The 19442-nt window shown below is 43.8% G+C and overlaps 1 protein-coding gene across 1 annotated transcript in view; it reads right to left on the bottom strand.

Annotated features, from left to right (window-relative positions):
• TPPP (tubulin polymerization promoting protein) overlaps positions 1-19442 on the bottom strand; it is a 51690-nt gene that overhangs the window by 29070 nt on the left and 3178 nt on the right. Inside the window, exon 2 of the mRNA XM_083709941.1 lies at positions 6527-6841. Coding sequence (XP_083566067.1) covers positions 6527-6837 — 311 coding nt within the window. The 5' untranslated portion in view covers positions 6838-6841. The remainder of the gene's footprint in view (positions 1-6526; positions 6842-19442) is intronic.

The raw sequence follows: 19442 nt of genomic DNA, 5'->3' as shown, positions 1-19442 counted from the left end.
CTGCTTAATGATCAATTGATTTGAAAGCCAGGTGACTGATCACCGAAAACATTGTTAGCACATCATTTCAAGAGCTGAAAGTGTATGTCAATTAGCCACAAGAAGAGCTCACCCTATTAGATAAAGCATTTACAGAGTTTCCAGAGATCACAAGGAAGCATTCAACCAGCACAGCTTTGCTCCAACTAATTTCATAAAGGACTTGTTTTAAAGGAATGGCAAATGTGAAATGATCACCCCTTTGAAGTCTTAAGCAACAAGATACAAGGAGGGCAGAAGAGGCTTCCTTGCCTAAAATGCACCTCTACCCAGCTGTCAGGGACAACGGCCACATCTGGCTTACTTGACTTGCTGTAGCTACTTGCATGATGCAGGCATGCTTGCCTCAGGTGAGAGACCCGTGTGACCTGTACAGTGGGAACCGGGCTAAAACAGCTTGGCAAGTGGAACTTGAGTTGTTGACAACATGGGTGGAAGTTTTCACAAGTCAAGACACAGTGTGCCATAGGAGCACTCCATGGAAAACCAACAACTACTTCTCTCTCCTCCCAACCCCCCCCCCCCAGTATTTATTCTTTTGATGGGTTCTTTCCCCCAATTATCTAATTTGGGGTGTGAAGAGACCTAAGTGTATTTATAGTGTCTCTTTATGTTAACATTAATGTTGCTAGCAATCTGGTACAGAAACCCACATTTAAAATGTAACACTTGGTAACATCAGAGAAAAACACATATACAAACAAATGTTTCTATGGAGACATCTTTCTAAATAAATGCTCACAAGAGATCTAGGGCATGATGTCATTCAGGCCTCCTGTGGCCATAGCAACATGCCAGTATGCGCAGCAATATTTGGATTTTTTTCTGTCAAGGAATGGCATCAAATGAGCAACTTTATGGCCATATTTCTCAGTGGCATCCACCATGGCTGTGGCTTTGTAAATAAAAAAAGTATTTATACAGGAGGCTATTTGATTACTACAACCAGCCAGGCAACATGACTTATGGCATATCTGCAGTATCAAATTCCCGCAAACAGTTGCTGACCCCGATAAAAAGGAAAATTTATATGCCCAAAGCAATATGTCATAGGCTCCTCGTATCTATTCTTAGAAAATTTTGGCTCCTCCTTCCCCTACCAGGATATAAAATACACACATGGTCAGTTTCAGTGTATTATCAGGAGTGCACAGCTGAGTCAAGGAAAGCCGAGGATTGTATCCTATGCAAGTCCTACTTAGAGTAAACCCACTGAAATTTATAGCCATAATTAATTCACCTCCATTAATTTCAATGGGTTTACTCTGAGTAAAGCTTGGTTGGCAACCTGCATGAAGTTTTCCATACATTTGTGTCTGTACATATTTTGTTTTGCAATATTTGTATCACATTTTGCTAGTTATGGGATGGAAAGAACCATGTAAAACCCTGAAGCCAGTGCCCTCCAGATGTGCAGAGTCATCTCCTTCCTTCTGAGAGCAGCAAATATGGTCAAATGTTCATCATTGCAACCTTAGGGACTAGAAACTTATATTATTTTTAAGGAAAGTTGAGTTTCTTAGGATGCCTAGTTCTCTGTCTAGTACCAAATTCATTGTTTGCACAATCAAAATAACAACAAAGTCTGCAATCATAAGCACACTTATCAGGGAACAAGGAGGACTTACTGTCATGGAAGATTTAGAGGATACACCAGTGAGGAAGCTGAACAAGAACTTTATTGTCTCTCTTAAACAAGAACAGTAACAGGAAACTCCTAGCTCCACCCTAACACAACTATTTATTGATACTCTCTACACACTTGTTTCTGAGCAACTGGGCATATAGGGTTAGAATAACTTTGGGTGGCCCTCTCTTCTCCTGCACAGGTGTTCTCATTCAGCATCACACAACATCACAAATCACCTGTAGTCTGCTGTGTATTACCTTGTTAACCTCTTCTCCTTGCTATTCCTTGACAACTATTTTAAAAAACCCAGTCAGATTCTGCCTATTTCTCCTTCCACAGAGTAAAACCAGAAAACCCAAAGTGAGGTTTTATTGACTGTTGCTTTAAGAGAGGGGAAATGATGGAAGCATGTACTGTGTTATCTTACAATGGATGGATGAAGTTGGTTAATGGGGCACTAATGGTGTAATATTAAAATATGTGACCTCAATCTGTTGATCGCTACAGACGGCTATTTTAACACTTTTTTGAGACTGCTTAATCCAGGCTGCTGACATCTGTTAAACGGAGGATGGCAACATAATCCAACTATTTACTACACATTGGATGGCAAGAGGAAGGGCAGGAGTAAAGCAAAAAATAACCTTTTCGGCGAATCATATGCACCAGCTGTTACTGGGCTGCGCCATTTTACACTGTAGGTATATCTGAATATTTCTCCACATATAAAAGGGCTCTGCAGATAGAAAGCTAGCGTGTCAGGATAGAGACTAGGCCAGAACCCACCCACCCCCTCTTGACAGGCTAGTTTTCAATGTGCAGCACTTTTTTCATGGGAGGGGCGTGTGATTCTCTCACGCGAATTCATAGTTTCAACATCTAGTTCAGTGTTTCCCAACCTTGTGCCTCCAGATGTTTTTGGCCTACAACTCCCATCATCCCTGACCACTGGTCTTGCTAGCTAGGGATGATGGGAGTTGTAGGCCAAAAACATCTGGAGGCACAAGGTTGGGAAACACTGATCTAGTTAATACATATTCTTTGTTTTTGTTTCAAAATGGTGGGAAATTACAGGAAAATGCATTATTCAGGAGATATGGTATGGTGTCCTGGCCTGTGTTTAGTTCCAGCTTCTGTACCACCTTGGAGCTGGATGGCTGATAGTGGCAGACTGAACTCAAGTCCCAGATTTGCCTCTTCACTGCACTAACGCATTGAGCCTATGCAACTGAAGCCACTCTTTCCATGCTGCAGGCGCCTAACTGGTAATACCCACCATCCACATATAATGGTAAGGTGGGAAAGATCTTGAATGGCCACCTAGTGATTCTAGCCCAGCCCCCTGCTTTAGTAGAGGACAGCCGCAGGTGAAACATTCCTCCTTACTCCTCCTGTACCTCTTCCCACACAGGGATATGATTAGTTTTGAAACCGTGAAACAAAAATTCTGTCCAGTAGGTTAATAGTCTTCCATAGTGCAGAATCAGCGAAAGAGATAAAAAGAGTGTCTTCCTTTTAAACAGTTTTTGAGCTTATGGCACAGATAGGATTCACACTTTGGACTTTATAGGTTGCTGAAATGCATTGTAACTATTTGCAAACTTACTTAACTACAAGCCAAACTATGGAAGGACTGAAGTCCAGGCAGAGTAGTTCTGCATAATACTGCAGTGTTGATTTGTGTCACTAGCAGTTAGTAAAAACACCTGCCTTCTAAGTAATTAGGTAAAGGATTCCAAACAACTGCATATAATTTATATAAGCAACAAACATTTATCTTAATAAACCTCTCATTGCAATCCTGATCTCCATCATATTACATCTTCAACAGGCTAAGGGAAAAAACAGAGCCTAGAACAAATTCCATGACAAGGTGTGAGAAGTGAAACAGTGCTTTCCTTGCAGCAAGGAGTTCCCTAATACAGCTTTCCTCAAGTGAAATACAGACTTTAGCTCTGAGGGAATCTGACTCAGCTTTCCATTTTCAGAAGTATATGGTGTTGTGAGACCACACTGGTTCATACTGAGCATGTGTGAGAATTTTCTTACTGCCTGCATAGAGTAACATTAGCCGGGAAAGTACCTTTTAAATAAAATCTACAAATATGTTATACTGCTACTAGGTAACAGCACATACCAAATGTTCCCTTTTGACCTTACAAAACATTTCCCCAAAAGACCCATTAATAACACAGACATTTTCTCCTAAGTCCACCTCAGCAAACTCTATGGGCAGAAATGGACATCACCCGTCAAAATGCGAGAATCACTCATCAAACATTCAGCTCATTCAGAATAAGTCATTTCCTACCCGAGTTTGGCATGGACCATTCTCAACCCACCTCTCCTACACCGCCAAGTTTCAATCCAAGGAACTATTTCCGAACCATAAGCCGAAGAACCTACTGCCCCCCAATTTCTTATTATAATGTCAAAATGGGATCCAGGAAGCTCATTCCTAGCACAGAGCCAGGGGCAGCACAGTCCATTTTGTTATCTCATACTCCTTTATAGGAAGTTGCTTTACACCTGGTCAGAACCCTGGCCAGTGCTGGAACTTGCCACAAGGACCTCCCTTGTTCTCTTAGAATGGCAATGGCGCCCACTTGAGAGGTGCCAGAACTGAGTTCCAGCTGGGGGGAAAAAGCCCTGCCACTGGTCCATCTTCTCTGGCTGGCAGCAGCAGCCTCTTCAGAGGTTCTTTCAGCTTCCACCTGGAAACATGCCAGGGATTGAACCCAATACCAGCTGCCTGCCCAGCAGCTGCTCTGCTGCTAAGCTACAGTCCCCCAACTTACTCCCATCGAGGCCCTGTCCAAAGTCAGGCCTGCTGAGCTTCAGCTAGGTTGCTCCATCAAGCACCTTTCAGGCTGTAACCAGGCCTTGTGTTCAAGTAGCACATTGAGAAGAAGGGATGGGCTCCCCTTGCCCTTCCTTCTGCACGGCATCAGGTAGCCAGGCTCTCGCTATCTCTCCTTTTCTTTTAAAGAAAGGTAACAATATTCATGGGACGCAGGTGGCGCTGTGGGTTAAAGCCTCAGACCTAGGACTTGCCGATCGAAAGGTCAGTGGTTCGAATCCCTGCGGCGGGGTGCGCTCCCGCTGCTCGGTCCCAGCGCCTGCCAACCTAGCAGTTCGAAAGCACCCCCGGGTGCAAGTAGATAAATAGGGACCGCTTACCAGAGGGAAGGTAAACGGCGTTTCCGTGTGCGGCTCTGGCTCGCCAGAGCAGCGATGTCACGCTGGCCACGTGACCCGGAAGTGTCTCCGGACAGCGCTGGCCCCTGGCCTCTTAAGTGAGATGGGCGCACAACCCCAGAGTCTGTCAAGACTGGCCCGTACGGGCAGGGGTACCTTTACCTTTACCTAACAATATTCAGCAAAAGCCAGACTCCAAAACAGTTCAGAAGTGTACATACCAGGCACTATACATCTAATCTGCAAAACAGTTTTTCTCACACAAATATCCAGTGCACAGTAATTGTCCCAGAATAAAAATAGTATTAGGGAGATTTTCAGAAGTGAAGCTAATAATGACCAATATACAAGGTTAGTTATATTTAGTCTTGTTGAAATTTTTTTTTTAAAGTTCTAAGTCAAATTCAAGATATTACTATTAGTATATAAAGCCTTTAAGTTGACTTGAAGGACTGCCTTACCTTGTATGCACCCGCTCAACTGCTTCTATCTGCAGAACTGACATTTTTACAACTGCCACATAATGTTTGTTCCTCACTTGCAAGGAACTGATGCTTTAGTGTAGCAGCACCTACACTTTGGAGAATTATTTTTGGCACCTCTTAAAAGCATTTTTAAAGACAAGTCTATCCAGACAAATAATTTTAACTTTGTGCATTTGTTTTAAAACTACTTATTTTGTTTATATTTTAATAAATGTTATGCCAACATGGTGCTAATGCTTGATTTCATTGGTATTTTAATCAATAATTTAATATGCTTCTATGCTTTGATGTTATTAATTAAAACAGTACATACATTTTGTCAATTAAAATATACTTAATTTTCTTAAGGCCATTAATTTCAATGTGTTGACTCTTGAGTATGACTGTTGGCTATCACTCAATGTATTTTCGCCTGGAATGTGTAACCTGTGAATGCTAATTAAAGGTAAAGGTAAAGGTAAAGGTAAAGGTAAAGGTACCCCTGCCCGTACGGGCCAGTCTTGCCAGACTCTGGGGTTGTGCGCCCATCTCACTCAAGAGGCCAGGGGCCAGCGCTGTCCGAAGACACTTCCGGGTCACGTGGCCAGCGTGACATCGCTGCTCTGGCGAGCCAGAGCCGCACACGGAAACGCCGTTTACCTTCCCGCTAGAAAGCGGTCCCTATTTATCTACTTGCACCCGAGGGTGCTTTCGAACTGCTAGGTTGGCAGGCGCTGGGACTGAGCAACGGGAGCGCACCCCGCCGCGGGGATTCGAACCGCCGACCTTTCGATCGGCAAGTCCTAGGCGCTGAGGCATTTACCCACAGCGCCACCCGCGTCCCGTGAATGCTAATTACTACAGAAAAATAAACTCAGATGTGCAGTCTAAACTTGTAAAGCATGGCGGAGCTAACCTGGTGCTCTCCAGATACTGCTGGACTCTAAGTTCCATCACCTGAGATCACTGCCCATGCTAGCTGGGGCTGGAGAGAGCTGAAGTCCAACAATATCTGAAGATAGCATGGTGTTCCCCGCGTTTTACAGAACTTAAAAACAATGTTTATGATGTAATTGGGGTATATGTAACCAACATATTCCACCTATTATTACTCACAAACAGACTAAGCAATACAAATATCGGGGGGGGGGGGGGAGATGTAAGATAAGGCAGAAGAAGCGGAGGGAGAAATTACTTGATCTTGCTGAAGACGATGTCAACATCGGTGAGAGTCACGTTCTTGCTATCAATCACGTGGCAATCCTTACACAACTTGGACCAGTTTTTCCCATGCATCTCTTTCCCCGTGGCTCTCGTATCCCCGTGGATAGCAAATTTTCTGAAAGCCTCTTCAAGAGCACTTAGCTCTGGCCCACTGGCCCCGTCGTGGGAGCTGTTTGAGTCGCAGGATAACCTTTTGGCTGCTTTTTCTTTTGCGGAATCTGCAGGAGACCTTGGAGGTGTTTTGTTCACATGCTTGGTGAGTTTACTTGTGTTGTCAGCCATTGTGCTAAAGAGAAGATGGAGAAGAGGAAATTGATTCTTTGTAGGCCACTGCTTGCATTAAAACAAAAACCAGACCACATCTAAACAGAACTGCCCTGCTTTTGGCCTTTTCATAAAATAAACCAATATGCAATTTTTTGTTCTGTTTCTCTTAAACTGCTCTCACAACTGAAAAGTATTAATTCCAAAACAGATGTTCAACGTCAGGTGAGGGATGGCTTGTTGGCATGAGTGAATGAGGCCCAGTCTACATATGCTGCAGTCTGAGGGAGTAGAGTGGCCTGCACCACTTCAGAATGACAGTACAGAAGGACATTATTGCATACTTCCCTGTGTAAAAACTCTCAGGCAGAAGAAAACCAGCATATCAAGCGTAAAATGTCCTAAACTAGGCTGCTCCCTACTCGGCCAGTCTTCTACTTCCAGAGCTGCCGCCACCCCCACAATGCTCTCTTAGGCTTTTTTTATTAACAGCAGCACAAATGGAGATAGCCAGATGCTGGCGAACTGGGACTGGTCTCTGTGGCAGACCTTGGAGTCTCAAATTTCAGAGGCCCCCAAATCTGGTGCCCCTGTTCCGCCTCCCATTGGGGCAATAGTGGTGGAGCCTCCTCCGGCGCTTCAGAAGCACCGTGCCCAGTACAACTGCACCGGTCCCACTCCCAAGAGCCGCTTCCGCTGGTCTCAGCATGGGCTCTTGGTATGCTGGAGTGTGGTCCATAGCATTGGCTGAGAAGCTGGCATGACAAGTTGGAGCAGCCAGAGGCAAGCATAACCCATTTTCTTTCTACAGCACATGGCAAATACTTATTGAATACGGCAATTATTTGGACTGTGGCAGGAAACCATGCACTACCCATGAAAAAATATGGTGTGACCTTTTAGAATAATCAAATGAAACTTTATTATCCAGCATGACACAAATCTGTAAAAAGACCAGGTCAAGTTGTTTGTTGTATATTGTTGGAACAGCTGTTTTCTCAAATGTACTTAATGTAATCTGAAAAATAACAACATAAAAAAGGCATGCACACCCTGGCTAAAATCTTCATTCCTACTTTATTTGGCCAGATATGTAGACTAGGCCTCAGCCTTGAGAGACCTAACACCATGGACAGAACTCTCATATCTCTTATCTGCTTTTCAGTTTCCGTTTTTCATTCAAGTGCCAACCAGGAAGCGTAGAGAGATCAAGCAAGGAATGTACAGCATGTGTGAGTGTCGAGCCCAAGATGGCATTTAGGGTGAATTTTGAACATCATTAGCAGTTTCGGAAAAACGATTCATATTTTTAAAAATTTCAGTAATTCCTTTCAAGGGAATTGTTATTCTACTTCTGTAAGTCCAAGCAAACAGTCTTAAGTAGGTGCCTGCACCAGGTGAGGCAGTGTGAGCAGCAGTATATGGGGGGGGTGCAGGATAGGGGCCAGTGCAAAGGCCCATGAGGCAGATGAACAGAAGGGAGGGGGAAGCCCTGTTCCGTCTCCCTGTTTGCTCCATGGGGTCTCATCCTGTACTCTCCAAATACAGGGGGGAAGCCATGATTGACACAGCAGCCTTTCCCAGACAAGCAGGGAACAGCAAAAGCAGCAGCAGGAGGAGGAGGAGGCGGCAGCAGTGAGAGCCACCCATACAGGTGACAGTGGCACTGAATGACTCTAGGGAGGCAGTCATGCCAGCTGTCCAAACCACAAAATCTGTTTACAAGAAATGTATTTTTTTATATAAAAAAGGATTTTTTTTGGATCAAATTAATCATACCAGTATCTGAGCAACAGTAAGATTACCATCGGCATGTTATTCTTTTTTAAGATAGCCTGGAAAACAAATCCACAGGCATTACTAGCCCATTAAAAATGCTTCACTGCCCAAGAAACCATATGGGACATGAAGGGAAAATTCAGCAATCTGACCACTGTCTCAAACTAGTTATGTTACAAGCAAAAGTTCTCAAGCAAGCTCTATCCTACAAATTCTATTCAGGAACCTAAGAAGGCTGTAGAGCAGTCAGGAATATGTGCACTTTGCCCTCACTTAATTCATTTTTCTGAAAATACAGGTCAAGGTCCTGGCAGTGGCCTGTCAATTTCATAACATGGCACTGGAACAGTCTGCCAATTTCTCCCTAAGCATTCGCCAACCCATGCTTTCATAAAGCATCACTAGTTTTGACAATGCCAGCACTGAAGGAGGAGGGTGGGAAAGTGTGTTATGTACAGCATGTACTTAGATCTGTACTTTGATCTTTTTGAACAACAAAAAGTTTAAGTGGTCCACCAACATCCCCAGCAAATTTCAAAAACTGTAGGTGCTACTATCCTGGGTACACATCCAAGGGAGTACACCATGCAAAACTCAACAGGACTTACATCTGAGTAAGGGTTACTCTGTGAGTGTCTCCCAACATTAGAACAATTATGATCTTCAGGTAAACCAACGTTATGCAATCTGCCTTGCTAAACAGGGGTCAGTTTTACGAGGTGAGCCACACAACATCCCCACCTGCTTTAGAAACCCCTCCCCAAAACTCTAGCCACTTTGAAAGTGGCTATTCTGAGCTACTCTTCCCTCCTTTATATCTGCAAAGCAAGAAAAACGTATGTGCACCTACTGCAAATATTCTGCGTGGCTATTTTAACTATTTAGGCTTTTAAAATTACAGTATATTGGTGTATACTGTATTTTTGGTGTATTTTTCTAGTCTCTGTACCTTATCAACCACAATTACCATATTTTTCCTGTGTATAAGACATGCCCTGTTTTAGGGGTCTCCAAATAAAGAAAATGGGGGGAGATTGTATCCATGTATAAGACGACCCCCAATTTTAAACATATTTTAAAAAGAAAAAACCTAGTCTTATACACAGAAAAATACGGTAATTATCACTCTTCTTCCCACAAACGCCCGGAAGTTGCTCTAATTCACCTCTGTGCTCTAATAATGCATGGTGTACTGCTGATTCACCACAGCTGCTACTTCTGCCAGGAGCTTTTCATCCTAGAAATTATCACCCATGGAAGACTCTGTCTCCCCAATGTACCTCCTGTCCAGCAGCCAGGGCTTCCAAGGAGGAGCTCAGGGTCTGAGGCTGGAATCTGGCCCAGGGAGCTCTCTGGTCCTTGGTGTGCTTAAACCCCAGAAGTTTGTCAGGCATGAAAAGAAGTGTGCAACATTATCTTCCCATGACACTTGTTTTTAAATTTTGTTGCCATCATCTTTGCTAGCACAACCAGCAACAGAAATAATCCTAATGCTCAACAGTATGAGTTTCCTGGTGCCCTCTCCCACCTAAAACCTCCCAAAGCATCCTGCCCCAGAAGAAGACATTCGGATGACACGTCTGATGACACCTGTCAAGTGACAGACTTCCATTTTAGACAGAGCAGACATAGATTGGTCAGGAGTACAATGGAAGTCTTGTTTTCAGCATAGACAGGCAAAGAGGACAACAAGTCCATCAACAGTTCAACTACAGAGATCATGTCAGGACAGATAAGGGTGGAAGTGGGTAACGGCCGGGTAAGGATAGTGGTTGTACAATTTATTCCAGTCACTGTATAACAGATACTTGTTCCAGCCAGGGTTCATCAAGCACAATGTATGTAAATTGCTAAGACTGCAGCAATTTAGGGTCACACAAGTTTCTCCCCAGTATTACTCAACTGACAAGAATTGCAAACCTTTGCAAGTGAAATAGTTCATATATAAATATTTTAATTTCCACTTTCTGTCAGCCAAGGTCCTCAAAATGCCTCACAACATTAGATAAAAAGAAGCACAATAAAACACAAATAAAAACTGCCAAGAAGAAGCGAACGATGCAGCTGGAAGGGCACTATATATCATAAAAGCGGGAGACAGGATCCTATATATGCTAATAGCAAACACATTATCTGAGTGTGGATCCTTATGTAGCTAAGAAAGAGACCAGGTGGCTCCAAGGTTTGAAGAAGTACAAAAGGTTTTGGGGTGACCTAAGGGGGCAAAAGCAAAAAAAAAACCCCAGCAACCCAACGAGGGCTGAGCATGCTTGGCCACAAAACACAGAAAAAAGGGTATCCTGGAAAAGAACAGGACAGTCAGGAAACCTTGAACAGGAACACTCCACACACCAATATTTGTTACAAATCCCATATTTAAAACTAATACTCAGTTGAAATCTTAAAAGGCATGGTAGAAAAGAAATGCATTTAATGTCTCTCTTAAAGCACTAATTGAATCAACCAGGAAATCTACTCTGGGGAAAGAAATCGCTAGAAGGGGAGCCGCCTCCAAACAAAGTTTGTTTCTGGAACAGGTCAACTCTGCCTCAGATGCTATAATTTAGCACCAAACCTATAATCCTATTCTGTGGTCACAACTCACTAGTGTGCTCCTCATTTGGAGGTCTTTAAGCAGAGGCTTGACAACCATATGTCAGGAGTGCTTTGATGGTGTTTCCTGCTTGGCAGGGGGTTGGACTCGATGGCCCTTGGGGTCTCTTCCAACTCTATGATTCTATGATTCTTTATGGTGTGAAAGTTAAAAAGAAATCATTCATCTCCCATTTCTTTCTCTTACTTGCAGTACCTCCCCTTCTTGGTTCACAGTGTTATGAAAGATACCCTGGACCTCAATGTCAGTCTGCAATAGTCAAGAACGTACCAGGAAATGCACAATAAAGGAAAGTTCCATATCAGACATCTATGAGAATAAGAGCTGCACCCTGATTTGTACCAGTTCTGCAATATGCAAAGGCGGGAGAGATGGGGAATTCTGAAAAATGAGCAGTTTGCTCAGTTTTGGCAATTTCCCCCTCAAGTTTGTGGTCGAACACACAGGAAGCCTGGACCACGTATTCCAGTGAAAACTCCCACTGTTACTTTGGCTGCTGAGAATACAGGGAGTGGAAAGGAAAGAAACGGATAGTTTTCCCCCATATGCTTAAAAACTGGAGGGTCCCACTACTACTACTGTATGTGTTCCTGCAGTACTAAATGGGAACAGACATTCCCACCCAATGCAGATGTGGGCATCAAATTCAATCAGCAACAGTTTGTGTGTCCTTGTGCAGCAGCTCCTGCTCATTTCATAGAGGGCTTGCACAGAGAAATTTCCTGATAACAGAATACTACAGTATATTGGTATTTTCATTCCATCTTTTGACAAAGCATACTCAGAATAACTGGATGGGCTGGGCAGGCGCAGGAGAATAGTTGTTTTCTCTTAATTCAGATGATGATTGGCTTAAGGCCATCACTGTGAATGCATCTCTGGCCCAATTTTTATAAGCATCAGTAAGAATCAGCGTTAATGCAGCCTGTTTCTCAGTTCTGCTCAGGGCTGAATTAAGAGACATGTTTCTACGCTACACACACAGTTGATTTTACTGTCAGCTGCTGCAGTTCTTCTCAGAACACAGGTTATCCAAGGCTCCCTTTAGGAAAGGAAATCCTAAAGAGAATTTACTGATTTTTCAGAGGGCACATAATGGCTGGGGACCGGGGGGGGGGGGCAATACAGCATATTAGTTTACGTACGGGTTTTGTAGTTTCATACAGAACCTCTTTCCAAATTGCCTTGTCTCTGTTACCACTCTGGGGAGGGCAAAGCAAGTCTAGCTCTGCAGCTGCCCTAAGTTCTCTATAAGACATTTGCAGAGAGTAATCAAAAATAAGAAAATGCTACATAACATGCTTTCCCCTACACTGCAAAAAAAAAACTATGAAACTATATCTGCTTTGCAAGAGATGTATTTATTTCCAACCCTTTCTCCAAATGGTTGCACAAAGTAACACAGCACAACAATACAAACTAGCATTAACACAAAAACAACATGCACGATGGGAAGTGCCGTAGCTCAATGGTAGACCATCTACTTTACACACAGTTCCACCCTAGGCATTTCTGGGCAGCACAGGGGAAAAACTCAGTCAGAAATTCTGGAGAGCCACTGCCACTCAGTGTGGACAAAACTGAGCCAAATACAGTGGTACCTCGGGTTAATTTGTTCCGGAGGTCCGTTCTTAACCTGAAACTGTTCTTTACCTGAATCACCACTTTAGCTAATGGGGCCTCTTGCTGCTGCCGTGCCGCCGGAGCACAATTTTTGTTCTCATCCTGAAGCAAAGTTCTTAACCTGAAGCACTATTTCTGAGTTAGCGGAGTCTGTAACCTGAAGCGTATGTAACCCGAGGTACAGTACCACTGTAGAGCAATGGTCCGACTCTACAGGAGGCAGCTGACTATGTTCCTAGTAACACTGTCAGCAATAAGGCTGATTATATTTCAAAGGCCTGGGTAAACAAAACAGTTTTCATCTTGTGCTAAATGAAGTCATGGTTTCATAATCAGGGGGCCACCCCTAACAATGCCCTGTCTCACATTGTCAAGCAGCCAGAAAGGGCAGTCCACGTAAAGCACATTGCAGTAATCAAATTGGGAGGATATTAGTGCATGGGTTCCTGAGGTCAAGATGTTCTAGTCCAAGGATGCTGGACAGACCAGCTGGACATGGGCAGGGACATTCCTTCAGCAATAATGTGGAATCAAGGTGCGCTCTCAAGCTGCAAACTTGGTCGTTCAGGCAAAGCACTATTCCATCCTGAACTGGCCAACTCCCTAATTCCCAAACCTATAAACCACTGACCCACAAAACCTGACTTCCTGGGATTCACTTTCAGCTAACTGACCCTCATCCAGCCCATATCTGAGACCAGACGCTGGTCCAGCACTTCAACAGCATCTCCTAATTCTGATGAAATGCTGGCATAAAGCTGGGGGTTATTTGCATATTGGTAACACTTTTTCCCCCAATTGTGCCCTGCCCCCGCCACCCAGAAGCTTCATAGAGATGCTAAACGTCGGAGACAAGACTGAAGCTTATGGGACTTTCTGAGTGTGACTGCACGTTCCCATTGCCATATCTGGCTAAACATCCCAAAGTACCCTGACAGCTACCGTATTTTTTGCTCTATAAGACTCACTTTTTCCCTCCTAAAAAGTAAGGGGAAATGTGTGTGCGTCTTATGGAGCGAATGCAGGCTGCGCAGCTATCCCAGAAGCCAGAACAGCAAGAGGGATTGCTGCTTTCACTGCGCAGCGATCAATCTTGCTGTTCTGGCTTCTGAGATTCAGAATATTTTTTTTTGCGCTAAAACTAGGTGCGTCTTGTGGTTTGGTGCGTCTTATAGAGCGAAAAATACGGGTACCCATGTGGTGTTAACAGAGGTGCTTCACGCAAGGGAAAAGGATCAGTTGATCTGTGCAAATAAAACTGCGGTCCATCCGAGATCGGTCTGAATAGTCTTTTTGTCCATGAAGTTAGCAAATAGCACCAAACAAAACGTGACAAAGGCCTAAGCAGTGGCGTAGCGTGGGTTGTCAGCACCCGGGGCAAGGCAAGTAATTTGCGCCCCCTAACCCGTGGATTTGCGCCCCCTTACCCTAACCCCCAGATGTTGCGCCCGGTGAGGCCGGCCCCCCCTGCACCCCCCACGCTACGCCACTGGGCCTAAGTGCCTATAAGGCAAAGAATCTGAGATTTGCTCAATAAGAAACAACCTGACCGGTCTCAACGAAAGATCCTGAGAGCTACTGCAGGATTAATATCTTTGCTTAACCATGTCACTTGCTTGTAAAGCTGAGTTTGTCACTTTGTCTCAGCCTAACCGACCTCACAGGGTTGTTGTGAGAATGAAGGGGGGGAAATGAGCATGCTACTTGGAGGAATGGCAGCTGACGAATGGAGCAGTAAGTGAACTCTGCCCAGCTCCAAGAGGGAATGCTGACCTGAGTACCATGGGCCACTCATTCTGTATGAACAAAGCCCCCCCAAGAGCTTCCAGATAAAGGCATTGCCGAAACTGGACATAATCTGTTTTTGGTTTTTATTAGATGGCAAATTAGAAAGGAACCACCAAAACTCTAATGCAAAAGGCCTTCAGGATTTGCTTGGAAATCCTGCATGAAAGTAGATGTTGTGTGTGCCCTGGACTAGTGCAGAGCAGCCATGCCATCATCCCCTGTTGCAGCCAAATGGTGTCACAAAGGATCAGCATTTACATGGATGACTTTAAACGCATCCCTGGGTCTCGTAGTAAACATTAGCACTGATAAAGAAAAGGATCACTGTTTCTTTTAGTGAGCTCTGAACAGCTGCCCTGTACAGCTCTAGGGTGCTGCACAGCTGCTGCGTTGTGTGTGTGTGTGTGTGTGTGTCAGAGGCAAATTGAAGAGGTGGTGACTGCTTGAAGACATCAGAGAGAGATTTCAGGGTGTCAATTTCACTTTCCTGGCTCTATTAAATTTCTGCAATCTGACCGTTTAATCCCCCACTCCGTCCCCACCTTGTTAAATTCAGTTCTATGGAATACTGTTACAAGTTAATTAAACAGTTGTGCTCTATCTCATTTCAACACTGAGGTGGAAATGAACACAAAGCTGAAGTGTGATTACCTTAATCAGCCTGAAGAAGAAGAGCCACCAATATCTGCAGCACTTCCCTGCCTGATCATGTACTTGCCACACAGGTGACCAGGCAAGTGCCTGTTTGCAACCCTTTTTCTAATTGTGGAGCTGGGGTGGGGGGCTAGGAACCATAAAATTCTGAAATCTAGTGCTATTTTTCTAGAAAAAGAGGTGCCAGAACTCACCACGACTGCCTCCCTTTTCCTCTGAAAGGTGCCAAACTGTGTTCCAGTGAGTTTGGGCTGAAAAAAGACCTGATACCCAAATTTAATTTTTGGTGAAGCTTGACAAGATTGCATGAAGGGTGCCTTGGGGTGAACCCAGAGTGAAGAACCAGCTTTCCAAGGGACAAGTCAGTTTTGCAGAGTCACCACATTGTGGACAATGTCAGATGGGGAAATGTTTCTAAAGGTTGGGTGGCCTATCACCTGATGGAATATTTGGCCCTTCCAGATGACCCAAGGCTGATGTAGATGACTCTCAGGTCTGGTCCCTCCAATTCAAACCCAGCTAGTGCTGTTAGTCTGTTATCCCAGTTTGTTCTTGCAGCTGCCAGGTTGAAAGTGGACATGCCTGACTTATCTTCAGGGGTGATACTGAAGGCAAGCAATAAGTGGAGACCTTGCTTGTGAGCATCTAGACATCTGAGCACTGCTGAAAGCAGAACTCTTCTCAAAGCTGCACCTTGATGTGATCCAGCAAAGAAGTTCCTATAGTCTTAAGAGAAGACTGCCTCTGCTGGGATGTTTCTCTCACTCTGTGCTGAGCACGGCTGTTGCAAGCAAGAGTGAAGGGAGCCATTCTTTGGTGGAGACCAAAATTCTTCATGGGTTCAACTGCATGAGGTCTGTGACCAGTTGCCACTGGATAGGAATACTGGTTGTCAGAATCCAACCTGCTGAATAGTTGATGTTTACAGTCCCAGGGGATGTGGCATTTGTTTGGTATCTATGTCTGGAAGTCCGATAGGGACACTCAAGGCAGCTTCATGTCTGACAAAGAAACAAACCTGGATTTGCTGCTCAAAAGGGAGCTGCAATCTGACAAATGTATGACATATGTGTCTGCAGAAACACATCAAGCAATAGGTGCACACTCTGAGTATCTTAGGTGTACACCAGAAAAACCACAATGTGTGAATTGGACCTCAGCTTTACTGTGGTCACTAGAGCTATTCTGTATCTCCTGTCTGCAAATGGAATAAGGATTTTGGCCTAGCTAGCTTGCTACCCTACCAATCCATGCAGTTTTCAGGTGATTCATATGATTTCACACACAAGCATTTCCACAACCTTCCCTTGTGAACATTTGTTCATTTTTTAAATTAAAAAAACCCAACATTTTTGAGCTTATGGAAGTGTTAACAAACAATCCACATGAACTTTTTATCTTGCCAAATTTTGGGTTTTTTCATTAGGCATTAAGAGCAAAGTAGTTTTTCTTGTTTTAGCATAATCATGTCAGATTGTTTATCATGAAGGCTGTTGAAGGAAATAGGAAACAAGTCACTATCCTAAACCAAGGAGCCAACATGCCTAAAATGTGGTCTTGTGGTGAATTCTGACCAAAATAAATCACAGTCAGAAGCTTCATTGATTCAGCTTGGAAATAGCTGCATCTAAGAAGTAGACTCTACCCTACAAGAAGAAAACATAAAACCCTTATGCCACAAAAAATGTTCACTCTTCAAGGTGCTACAGGACTCCTTAAAAACTGGCCAGTCTTCTCTCATTTTTGTAACAGAAATTCTTATAAAATTAAAATAAGTAACTGACTGTTCAAATGCTACACATTTCCCACATGCCTCCAACAAAATGGAAATGGAAATGTTGTTTAAAATTTGAAATTATATAACACATTTACATACAAAATCTGTGAAATCAATTTCAGGTTAAATGTTGTTGCTTTTTTAAATAGAAAAAAATCAACCTACATAAACTTCACCAGAAAGTATCTATGCTGATAAATGCCTATAAAAAGGACCTTTCAGATAGAACAAGCTAATAATACATAAAGCACATTAATTTAAAAAGTACACTGCAAATAAGAGTAAAAATGGCAGCATCATAGCGATTTGCTATATGGACTTTACTGGCCTCTTTCCAAAACACACAGGAATTATTCTGAGGCAAGAGAAAAGATGCTCAAACTGCCTAAATAAATCAGCTGACCTGACCATATATTCTCAGCTGCTTGGAGGAACAGAAATGGTGCTGATAATGACATATAAAACAACTCCAATGGTCAGACCAAGGTAGAGCAAAACATAGCAAAGGCCTGCATCTCTTCTCAGGAGTAAATGCAAAGGCACAAGGCAGCTTTCTTAGCACAACAGCTCATGTACACCTATGCTGGGTCTTTTTGACAGCCCGAAATAAACGAAGAATAAACTGCCCTCTCATTTGCAAAAGCTGTCCAACCTGGTTGGCTGGAAAATATTCTTTCACTCCAGCAGGCAAGCAGGCTAGTGGTTATTTGCAAGCCTGAAAACAAGCAACAGTACAGTACAGATGGATCATCTATCCTGTGATAGATACCAATATCACAGGGGTAAATGTGACCTCAGTCTCCAAACTGCTACTGTTAGCATTCTAATACAGGATAGTGTTAAATGTTTCAGGAATTTATAAAGAACAGGAATCAAATGGTGCACTGAGCTGCAGTGGGATGCAGAATATGCAAGCCGTGTTTTGCAGTTCAAGACACCAATCCTAATTACATATTCAGTCATCTACCTACGCTAGCAAATCTCAGCACCAAGATAGCCAATGAGGGAAAAAGATGCACACAGAGACACAAAACAAGGGCGATAAATGCGGAGTGGATTCTCTAGATCAGCTGATTGTCAGGTTTTGCTTAAATCCCTTTCAAGGTGCTGGCCAAGATGAAAAGGGACTTAGGAAGAGACTACAATTAAGGGGTGGGATTTGGGAAGCCCCTTTCAGAGTGCTTCTGCCATCCTTTGAAAGGGGCTTCTTCAGAGGGTCTCATGGAGCACTATGCAAGACACGAAAGTCATCAGACGTTGTTTCTATATCAGCTGATGGGCAGGTAGGTGGCTCCCTGCTCTCGGGAGAACTCGTCATGACAGCTTTCTCTAAACAATTTTGTTTGTACATGTCTCATGCTCACATGCTGCATCACTTCTCCCCTCCTACATAACCATCCTCTCTAGCTGGGTGCCTTTCTGAGGCTGAGATAACAGAGCACAAAATATCTCCAGGTACAGAGCAACATCCAGTGTTTGGTTCCAGGCAACGCTTGTTCGGCTCCTGCAAAAACTCCTTTCGAGCACTTCAAAGCAAAATAGTAGTCTGCATTGTCCTAGCAAGCAAAGAATAATGTTCCAGGTAACCACCATAAAGCTCAAAGCAGCCAAAGTGGGCATCTCTCCTCTTATCCTTATAGCTACTCTGTGGCCTGTTTTGAACATTGAGCTACACCAAACTGCTGCTTAGCAAGATTACAGGAGCATGAGGACTCCTGGAGAGGAGCTTGCAGGCACTTTGCTCCTGCCCAGTCCTTTTTGCTGCTGGACAGTATCGTGAACGTTTATTCTTGCTTGCGAATAGTGAGGCAAGAGCTTAACCATGAATCCTACTTGGATGACAAGCCAAGCCAAGCCTTGGTACAGCACAGTGCAGCAGCAAAAAGGACTGGGCAGGGCAAAGCGGGTGTGAGCCCAAACATTCATATGGTCTCACTAAGTGCCAATACTTAAGTTGCCTCTTCAGATGTTGCTGCCCAGCAGGCATGGCCAATGGCCAGGGATGAGGAGAGTTGTGGGTAAGCAGCTCCTGGGCCTATGGATCAGTTTTTCAGGGAGATTATGGATTCCCACCACATTAACAAGCTTGCATGTGCTGTTCGTCGTATTTTGCTTGCCAGAGGAGGAGACTGAAAGCTTGCACCTCTATCGCCTGAGATACAGTACGAGGTGACATGAGAGGGCATTCTCTATAGTGGCACTGAGACTCAGCACCAATGCTGATGGAGCTATGGACCCAAGAGCATGTAATAAATAGTTTAAATAAAAATAAGAATACAGCTATGTGAGTTTATTGTTGATTCATCAGTACTCTGGAGTCGTGTTTGTTTGCAGTGTCCACACAGTATCACCCTCATCAAAATGGCACCCCATTTTCTTCCCCATTGA

The sequence above is a fragment of the Podarcis gaigeae genome (genome assembly GCF_964106915.1).
Source record: "Podarcis gaigeae genome assembly, chromosome: 13".
Lineage (NCBI taxonomy): Eukaryota > Metazoa > Chordata > Lepidosauria > Squamata > Lacertidae > Podarcis > Podarcis gaigeae.
The sequence above is the reverse complement of the archived record's forward strand: the minus strand, read 5'-3'. Positions and strand labels throughout refer to the sequence as shown.